At 44.7% G+C, this 10,261-nt stretch overlaps 1 protein-coding gene across 1 annotated transcript; it reads right to left on the reverse strand.

Moving 5' to 3' along the window:
* Positions 1-3,414: 3,414 nt before the first annotated feature.
* Positions 3,415-9,635, reverse strand: MED21 (mediator complex subunit 21). The gene is made up of 4 exons (XM_088528344.1): positions 9,585-9,635; positions 9,276-9,390; positions 6,886-6,986; positions 3,415-4,280 (listed from the first exon to the last, which is right to left on the reverse strand). The coding sequence occupies exons 1-4, from the start codon at positions 9,624-9,626 to the stop codon at positions 4,104-4,106; spliced, it is 435 nt and encodes a 144-aa protein (XP_088384470.1). The 5' UTR covers positions 9,627-9,635; the 3' UTR covers positions 3,415-4,103.
* Between the last annotated feature and the right edge of the window lie 626 nt (positions 9,636-10,261).

Genomic DNA, 10,261 nt, shown 5'->3' on the forward strand with positions numbered 1-10,261 from the left:
TGAAATCTAAGTGTGTATACAAACACTGTATAATAACGGGGGAGCTACATGAAACCAAAACATCCTGAAGATGATTCCCACTTTGAATGGCACTCATTGCAAATTCATAAAATACGGTGGCTGATCTGTTTGGAGCATGAAGTAACAGCTCACTTGCAAATTTTGGATTCTTACTCCCTTTGCTGCTAGAGCATAGTTCTAAGAGCTAGAGGTAAAAGGGTCCTATGAGTCAATAAACATTTTTTGGTAAGTTAATAAAAGTAATTCAAACTTTCTTACATGGCTTTGAAAGCAAAATCAAGCAAAAACTTTGCTCTCATCTCAGGCTAGGTGGCTGAAAATAGGGCTTTAATTATTTCTTACGTAAGACTACATAACAAGCTATATAAAACACAAATACAATTACTTTCCTTAGAGACATCTGCCTTTGTCTACTAATGAGTCAGCATCATCTGACAGATCAATTTTCTGTGAGTGTAGGATGTGCATTTTGCATATCACGCTCTCCAAGGGCACCTATTGGAAACTTGGGCCGCTACCGCATGGAATTTCACACTGCGCAGGAGATGAACTCGATGGCCTTCCAGCACAGACCTACATCACAAGATCCCATCAGTAAAAATGAGGCTGACACTAGATACTTGAAGTTTTCTGTCCTCTAGACCAGTCTTTTCAGAAAAGGAGAAAGACAGCAAGAACACGCTGAATGCTTTCTTGTTCTTTGTGAAACTATTAATATGCATAGTGTTGAAAAGGATTGCACTGGATCATTCAGGTTGGAAGAAACTTCGGGAGGTCTCGAGTCCAACCTTCTGCTCCAAGGTGCGTCAGCTATGAAGTCAAACCAAGTTGCCCAGGACTTCACCCAATCAGATTTCAAAAATTTCCAGGGATTTACAGCTTTTTCTTCCTTGTGTCCAGGCTTAACCTCTGCTTTCCTTTTATGCCTACTGTCTCTCATCCTCCCACCAAGCAGCACTGTGAAGAGCTCGGCTCTGTCCTCTCCATGACCTTCAGTTGGGTGCCGAGAGGGTGCCTTTAGGTCCCCCTGAATCCATCTCCTGTCCGGGCTACAAAGCCTGGCTCCCTTAGCCTCTGCCCCCAGCGCAAGTGTTCTAGCCCCGGCCGTCTGGGTGGCCTTCGGCTGAGCTTGCTCTAGTTAATCAACATTTATCCTCTTGGAGACCCCAAGCAGCACATAGTGCCCAGATATGCTCTAACAAGTGCTGAGCAGAAGGATCATCTCTTCTTCCTTCAACCTACCGGCTCTGTTCCTCTCAACTCAGCCCAGGAGGCTGTCGTTACAAAGGCAGAAAACTAAAATACTACTAATGCACTTTCCCCTCTATCTCTAAAAACAAGCATACAAACGTCTCCCTGTTCTAGTTTCTGAGAATGAGAGCAGCTGCTGAGGTGCTCCTCTCCTCCCAGCATGGTTGCTTATGGGGAAGAGCACTGGACTTGGATCAGCTGCTCCAGTTCACCAACATGGATCCCAAAGCGTTTGCCAGTGGGCTGCATGGATTCTCAGCTTCAAGTGCTCCTGCTCATTTGAAGGGCTTGAGACTGGTTTTCAGTGGAACTTTCCATCATGCTCTGTGCTGTCTTTCTTCAAAGCACACTTGGTTCACTGGGCAGTACTCCATGTCCCACATAAAATGTTTTGGTGCATTGTATCTTGCTCAATAGTTTTGTTTCCTTACCAAGACCTCCTTTTCTAAAATTGAAAGCCACAGTACTAAAAGATACAGACATGATGCTACAAGCCTTACAATCTGTGCATGAATCTAACTCTATACTACTGTAGTACTTCGCAAGGGAAAAAATGAAAGGGTTTTGGCTTTCTTTATTGCATTACTTGCTTTCACTGTATCACAAACTGCCTATTAAATTGGCAAAGTCCTGAGGCACCACACGCACGCCGGTGAGCTCGCACCTCTGTCAAGGTTTACTGCTGCATCTGATCAGCTCTCATGCCAGGACACACTTTAATATAAAGTGGGCTGGTAGATTTAAATATACAGCAAGTGTAAGAACATTTGTACAGTTAAGCAATACTAGGCGGCAGTAACACATATGCTTCCAAGTATTGAGAGACAAAAAGATAAGAAATTAAAAGAAGGGCAATGTTACTGAAGATATATACCATTTCCCTAGTGAAAGTTCCCAAGTTAACAAAATACGCTTGAGATGCCGCAGCTGTTAAGCTGTACCTGGGGATTTATGATGATGAGTTAGTCCTTCTTCCAGCAGTGTACAAGGCCCAAGTCAAAAGGTCTCAATTTCCAATTAGAGTCCAAAACAAAACTCAAACTTTCCAAAGTTCTCTGTGTCCAGTGGTTTTGAACAGAAAAATCTGTGATACACTGGATGCATTTTTTCCCCTGGAAAGAAGAGACCCCAAGACTTACTTAAATGAAAATTTGGGTCTTCAAGGCTCCCCAGGAAATGGGGATATTTACACAACTTCAGAAATCATCCCCCCTACTCCCCTTTCTTTTAATAAAGATCATGTTACAGAAGGGGGGGGCCACGGTGCTGCCTGGTTACCACCCCATCTGCTTTTCCTTCTGTGAAGGACAGTATGAGCACCTCACAAGAGCAGACTAAATTTATGTCTACTGAGATGTAGTTTTTATTAACCACCATTATTTAATTAGATATTTTTGATTAAATACTTAGATATTAGCATTTTTTATTACATGTAAGAACTATATTTTTCACCCTCAAAAAAGACTACAAGATATATTCTGTGCCATCCTATACTCTTGCTGTAGGATAGTATAGTAAGTGGCCAGATCCAAACCCTTAAGGACTGAATTGCTTCAGACATATTTGAATTGCTCTTACTTGCCTCTGTGCAATAGTAAAAGTCATATAATTTTCATGGTAATGACAGTATGTCCAGTATGTAAAAATGGGTGGTTTTGATTAGGAAATGCACAGATACATTATGTGGAAATAAATACCATCCTACAATAATGCAAGACAGCTATCTCAAAAATACAGAAGACAATTAGCAGCAAAAGGTTCAACTCCAAGCTCATGTACCAAAGCCCAAAACATCTGGTTTATTTTTCATACAGAAGAGGCCAGCATTTCTAAAGTCCTAGAGTGAGGGGCACAAATTTATTCAGTGTGAAGAAAAACAAAAAACCTGTCACAGTGAAGACTACACCTTGTGTGACTTCTGATCACAGCTTTCATGTAAGCAACTACTTACACAAGAACAGATACTAAAAGCAACTGCTTACACTGAAAAGTGGTATCTTCTAATAAATTATTTTCAGTTTTCTCATTGCCAGTTGCTCTCCACATACCTCCTCTTGGGTCTTCCCAGACTCTTCCAATGCTTCCCCAGTAGTGTGTGCCCTAGAGATACCGTTTGCCATGAGACTGCAAAACATCAGCAGAAGCAGGGAAAAAGCAGGAGCAAGTGACACTAAGTGTGTCAGCAGCAATAATGGAGTTAAAGAACCACTTGTGAGTTGCAAACAGTACGAAACAGTAAGATCAGGTATCTGCACATCTCACTTTCTCAGAAAGATGCCCCTAGCATCTGCTTACTCTGCAAGCTCTGCAGATTTCTCATCTCTGACAGAGTAAGTGAAGTGACAAGATGGTCAAGCAGAAATATAAACTGTTTAATTATAATTTCTGTTAATAAAATAGGTGACCAGCACTGCACTCACCCTCAGATTGTCTAGCATTTTCTAGCAATGTTGCCACGCTTAAGCTTCCAAAAGAAAAAAAAAAAGTTTGAAATTAGAGATGGGTGAATTACACTATACTCTTAAAAATATTACAAATTATGTATTCTGAAGATGACGAACCAGAATAAAGCCAAACATATTTATGAACAAAAAAAAAAGAATATTTTAAGTCAGGGAAATATACATTAAGATGTGTAATTAGAGCACAGAAACACCCATTCTGCAATGCAGGTGACTCTCACTCCATGCTGGAGCTCGGGCTTTGGCAAAAGAGGTTGTGAGCAGTGCCCAGCACGCTTCAGAGTCCCGCAGGAGCAAGACGCAGGGCTGGAGTCCCCAGGAGTCCGAGTTTCCAAGTTCAGTTTCGCTGCCGAGCGCTGCCCCCTGGTGCTAGGAGTCTGCAAGGGGCTGGCTCTGCGTCCCGCTCCGCGTCTTCAGCTGGGACTGCGCGATGTCGGCGAGCGCGCTCTGGATCTTCTCCAGCAGCATATCCCCGCGGTAAACCACCTCCTCCAGGCGGGCAGCTGCCTCGTGGTTTTCCTCCTCTAATCGATACAGGCTAGCAGCCTTTAAAAGAAAAGGGCAAAACAAAATAGGGCTTTCAAACATAATGCAAAATTGACTTTGCTACCAAGTGAAGTTGAGGCATTCCCTAAAGGAAAGATTCTCTCTTTCGCCCCTGAATTAGAAGCTGCTGGTTGAGAGCAATTCATTCTAGGTTGCAGTCTAAAACAGAGCACATTTTGCAAGGAGTAAACAGCAAAACCAAATGCAGATGTTAGCTTCTTTCAGATTAAAACTTTTAGCTTGGTGCAGCTTTCCTGATAAGTGAACACTGAATACCCTCCCACTCCCTTACTGAAAGTGGGTAAGGTGACTTATACAAATCTTCCTATGTGTATTTGGCATTAAACTGTCTTATTTAACCATATCTTTTTTTCTTTTCATAAGTTGTTTCAGAACCAAATAGTTTTGAAGCTGGACAAATTTTGATTTTGAAAGAAAATATTTGAACTTCAAAATTCAGATAAATCATTTACCAATATTAAAAACACTCAAGCATACTTAATTCAATAGCAAGCCAAAAAAAAAAAAAAAGACGAAATGCTGAACTGTTTCAAGTTGATAAGGCTTTTAAAAGTTACCCATGTCTACATATAGGCTTTTTAAAAGTCATGCTTGAACTGGTAAATTCTAATATAATCATGTGCTGTTTTGCAAGACTCATGTCTTTGCTGAAAGTTATTTAATAAATACACGAAGGAAGATGACAAAGAGCTTTCTGACACTGAGAACCAGAGTCAGAGGAGAAGGAAGAGGAAGCCAACAAGGGTAGAAGTATGAGAATTAGAATTAATTCAGGCTCAGCTGTTAAATAGTTGACTGCAGGTAAGCCACAGATCTGCACGGACTATTTACTGTCCATCTGAAGATGAGACTAGAAGGACTGAGAAACTATGGCAGCCCCTCTTACCATCTACGACAAACCTCAGAGCGGAAACATGCACCAAAACAGTGTTAGTGCCTAAGCACAGTTTTAACTAGCCACATCTCTAGCTGCTTTGCACCAAATCCTGCATTGAATATTTCAGAGTATTTCAAGCATCTCTAAAATAGCCTTTAGAACTTCCACTTTAATTCTTTTAGAACTTTCAGTTCCATCTTTAGATCTTCCACCAAAGTGTGAAAGTCACATTGATGCTTAATTCTGTACAAATTTAAACAAAAGAAACTAAAAATTCAAATTAGAATGTGAAAATTGTGAAAACCAGGCTAAATTATATCTGGCTTGAAAGCCAAGCAAAAATATGCTCCAATCAGATACCCAAATCCTCTTTATAGAGCACTCTTGCTGCCACTATGACCAAAAACAGTTCATCATGAGAGAAAACTGTAATTCGCCTGCAACAAGAAAACTATCTTGAGCTTCTAAATGCACAGCTACACAGTATTATGCTGGTGATAATATATGCAATTAGTATGGTCAGCAATTATTATGCAAAGTTTCCATATTTAACCTCCTGTGTTTGAGACCAAAAGCAATGCAGCTGCGAAGCTGTTTGTGCTCGGGCCACCAGTCATCTCTAAAGCCTTTTCTTAAAAGTGCCCTCCAACATTCATAGATTAGCAGTCTAGGCAAAAAACCTTTCTAATGATCCTAAAACAGCTCTGCTGTTCCCAGAGGAACAGAACTCCCTGCATCTTCATTGCATACAAGAAACAAAATACATTTTGTAAATTTAGAAGTTAAATGACTGAAAATCATGGCAACTCCAAAAGAATAAAAAGGATACTCTTTAACAGACAAGATCTGTAGAAAGATCAGCTAAGTACAACGATGCTCTTTAAACTATGGGTCAAAGGCGTTCTTCAGAGGTGAGAAAAAGTCTAGTGTTGCAAAAAAAAATCACAGGCTGTTTACAGCAGTTGGACTCTTCTAAGGGAAAGAATGAAGCTTGTGATACTGCCCACAGCTTCTGATAGCTGCCTGGCCTGAGTCTGCTTCCTCTTCCCAAGCACTCCCAAGAGCAAGTCTGAGACTTCCCAGCGACTGCCTCTGGTCTGAAGAAAAGAGGAGCAAGGAACATAAACATCAAATCTGACTGGCTAGTCCAAGAAAGGACATCACTAACAGTGAAGAGAGAAAAGGAACTATTTTCTGACAGCTGGAGAATTTAACGCATACTGCAAAGCCTTCAATAACCAAGAACACTGTAGGAGAACAAAAGGTATCAGTAGAACATTGGCTCTGCAGATACAAAATAAAACATGCGATCAGCAGGAGAATATGAAAGGCTATCCAAGAAAAAAAGCCAGTGCATCAGCGCCATTGCATCTGTTGTATCAGTGTTCAAACACCTGGAAAAAACATGCAGCAGTTTCCATTAATGTTATGCTATCATAAAAGAAAAATTTTTGAAACACTGCTAGGAGAAAAATAAGTTCAAAATACTCTCACTGTGCATAAATTATTTTGTATCTAGATGCAGAAGGAGGATTTCCAATGAGGCTATAAAGAATTCATAGGCTAATCCCATGAAAAATTCAGGCTTATATTGAAGCCATTTTTCAAGATTACATGACCTAAAGAGAAAGAAAATATGTCTAAAGAAAGCAAGCAAGAAAGCTGTCTTCAGTTACGATTTCACGGTTTAATTAAGAATTCTCTTACCTGCAAAGCGGCTGTCGATTCCTCACTAGGTAAGGAATCAATCAGGACATCAATATCTTTTGCAGTTCGTGCTATCAATGCTGCAAACAGTTGGGCGTATTCTTAAAAAAAAAAAAAATCAGGCAACTCAATACATTATTAAAAATAAGCAGAATTCTGCATATAAAGTACGGAAAATTCAAAAGACCTGAAGCCTTCCAAGTGTTAGAATTCTTCCCTACACTGCTCATCGTTTAAATGAGAAAACAACTACAACCCCATTATTGTTATCACTTAAGAAATTACTAGTAAAGATATTAAGCGTTCTAGTCCTGCATTAAGTATTCAGAAACAGCTGTCAACTCATTTAACCTTTCAATACTTGTCTTGAAATTGGCCATTATGGATAAGAACATCAGAAGCCACGGGAAAACAGCAAGAGAGATTCAGATGTATTTTAATAAAATAATAAAAAGTAATAAAATTTAAATGAGGTCAGGCAACTGACCATTAGTGAAAGAACTTGAGATTACAGAATCACAGACTGGTTGAGGTTGGAAGGGATCCCTGGAGATTATCCTGTCCAACCCCCCTGCTCCAGCAGGGACACCTAGGGCACATGGCACAGGGTGGCATCCAGGCAGGTTTGGAAGATCTCCAGAGAAGGAGACTCCACAACCTCTCCGGGCAGCCTGTTCCAGGGCCCTAGCACCCTCACAGGAAAGAAGTTCATATGGAGATTAAACTTCCTGTGTTTTAATTTATACCCTCCTTGCCCTGTCACTGGTCACCACTGAGAAGAGTCTGGCCCCATCCTCTTTACATTCTCCTCTCAGGTACTTGCACATGTTGATAAGATCCCCTCTCAATCTCATCCAGGCTAAACAGGCCCAGCACGCTTAGTCCTTTCTCATATAATAGATGCTCCAGTCCATTAATCATCTTCGTGGCTCTCCGCTGGACCCTCTCCAGAAGCTCCACATCCCTCTTCTACTAGGGAGCCCAGAACTGCACCCAATACTCCAGGTGCAGCCTCAGCAGAGCTGCGGAGAGGGGCAGGATCCCCTCCCTCCACCTGCTGGCAACGCTCCTCCTCATGCAGGCCGGGACCCCACTGGCCTTCTTGGCCATGAGGGCACATTGCTGACTCATGGTTAACCTGTTGTCAACCAGGGCTCCCAAATCCCTCTCTGCGGAGCTGCTTTCCAGGAGGTCAACCCCTAATCTGTACTGGAGCCTGGGGTTACTCCTCCTGAGGTGCAGGACCCTGCGCTTGTCCTTGTTGAACCTCATGAGGTTCAACTCTGTCCAACTCTCCAGCCTGTCCAGGTCCCTCTGGACGACAACACAGGCCTCTAGAGTATTGGCCGCTCCACCCAGTTTGCTATCATCCACAAACTTACTGAGGGTGCCCTCTGTGCCCCCGTCCAATCATTGATGAACAAGTTGAACAGCACTGGGCCCAGTACTGACCCCTGGGGCACACCACTGGCCACAGGCCTCCAACTAGACTTGGCCCCATTTGTCACCATCCTCTGAGCTCTGCCATCCAGCCAGTTCTCAATCCACCTCACTGTCCAGAGTAAGATCTTCTGAGGGGAAAAAAATGGCCACAGGAAAAGTTAAATTATCACTCAGAAAGGGGAAAGATATAGGTTTGTAAAAGATTTTAACTTAGCCACAAAATGTGGACTGTTTCCAGTGATCTTTCATGCAGCAAGACAAAATATTTTGTCGTGGTAAAACATAGCAGAGACTGACATTCTCAAAGGTACACCTGACTTTAAAGGAAACATATCCGTTAAGGTTCATATCCATTGCTCAGTGTCACCACATTTATACCCTCAGTCTGTTAATAAATGTTGCACGCACAAAGTCTTAAGACCTTTTTACTAAGTCTTTAGATATCTGAAGACTTTGGTTTGGTCTAATCAGCATCGCTAACATGGCTGTAGAAGTTTACTGAATTCACTTTATTTGCAGCTTCAAAACAAGACAAAACAAAACAACGGCCACCCATTTTAAGCCCTTAATAAACCTCCAAGCTCCAAAGTCATCATGTTGATGCAGGTATCTGGGGCAGCAGCTAGTACCATAAAGGAAGTGAGCAAACCTTCCAGCTCACATCTCCAACCGATCCCCCAACCAGAGAGCAGATCAACGAAGGTCGAGGCAAGAGCTCTTTTGAAAAGCCCGTCACTGAGTTCCCAATAGTCAAATCCAATCTGATACAAGACACATGCAAAATTTTCTCAGGAAAATACACACCAAACACACACAAAAAAACCATCAGTTGGCAATATACTTTAACCGCAACACCCACAGAGGCACTGAAACGTGCCACAGAGCATCATGCTTCTTTAAAGGCTGGCTCAAAGTGCTCCCGGCGCGAGGCCTAGGCTGGGACTCACCCTCGGTGGGGTTGGCGGGCTGGTCCTTGTTTATGGCCGTCTGGATGTTGCTGAAGGAGGCGGGCGGCCCGCACTGCTGCAGCACGCCGATGGCATTGCAGAACTGGTCGGCGAGCTGGGGGCAGCAAGGACAAGTTTAGCTCATCCCGCCCGAAAAAACGGGCGCTGCGGGCTCCACTTCCAGCCCGCGCGCCCCGCCCCCCGCACGCACCCAACGGCGCCCAACGGCCCCCAACGGCCGCCAAGGGCGGCGGAGGGCGCGGGACGGCCCTGGCGGCCGGGCGCGGCGGGGGAAGCAGCGGCGCTCACCGAGTTCACCGCGTCCTGCAGCTGCGTTAGCCGATCCGCCATGGCGCCGCCGCCTCCCTCCTTCCCTCCCGCCCGCCCGCCCAGCGAGCGGCCGCGGCCCGCGCCGCCTTCCGCGCCGGGCGCCCCCTGGCCGCGCGGAGGAGGAGCCGCCGCCGCGAGGCCCGGGCGATCGCGGGGCCGGGCAGCGCGCGAGGCGCCTCTCCGTGCGGAGCTGCGCCCGCGAGGGCCCCTCGGCCGGTTTCCCTTTAGGAGATCCGCGGGTTTTTCTGGGGATTTCCACACTTTGGATAGCCGCTGGCGCGAGCCTGGAGACACGAGACCCTCGGCTCTCGGGCGCCGTTCCTCTGCGGCACCCGCACGTGCCTTGTGCGGGGACCGGGCACGACGGACGGCCGAGCGGGCTCGGCACAGCACCAGCCCTGGCGGCCTTCCAACGCTGTTTATTTTGACCTAAGAAACCTCCTGGGGCAGGGTGAGGATAGCGTCGGGGAAGCAGGTGTCCTCCCGGAGAGAGGCTGCCTTCCAAAGCGCGCCAGGCAAAGGTGGGCAGAGGAAAGCAAACCCGTTTAACCAAAATAACCAGTCTTCAACCCAAACGAGGCGGCCCAAGCAATGCAGAGGCCAGCGCAGCACACGCGAGGGCTGGAAGCAGCGGCGAGAGGCAGCGGGACTTTCTC

This window comes from Tinamus guttatus, unplaced genomic scaffold, assembly GCF_059628265.1.
Source record: "Tinamus guttatus ecotype Peru unplaced genomic scaffold, ASM5962826v1 Tinamus_guttatus_pri_ptg000308l, whole genome shotgun sequence".
Lineage (NCBI taxonomy): Eukaryota > Metazoa > Chordata > Aves > Tinamiformes > Tinamidae > Tinamus > Tinamus guttatus.

Excerpts from the sequence above, each read along its gene's own strand:
- MED21 (XM_088528344.1), bottom strand. The coding sequence starts at position 9,626 with ATGGCGGATCGGCTAACGCAGCTGCAGGACGCGGTGAACTCG. Across the intron at positions 9,391-9,584 it reads TGCAGGACGCGGTGAACTCG|CTCGCCGACCAGTTCTGCAA; the intron begins GTGAGCGCCGCT and ends TGCTGCCCCCAG. Across the intron at positions 6,987-9,275 it reads GCCCGCCAACCCCACCGAGG|AATACGCCCAACTGTTTGCA; the intron begins GTGAGTCCCAGC and ends TTTTTTTTTAAG.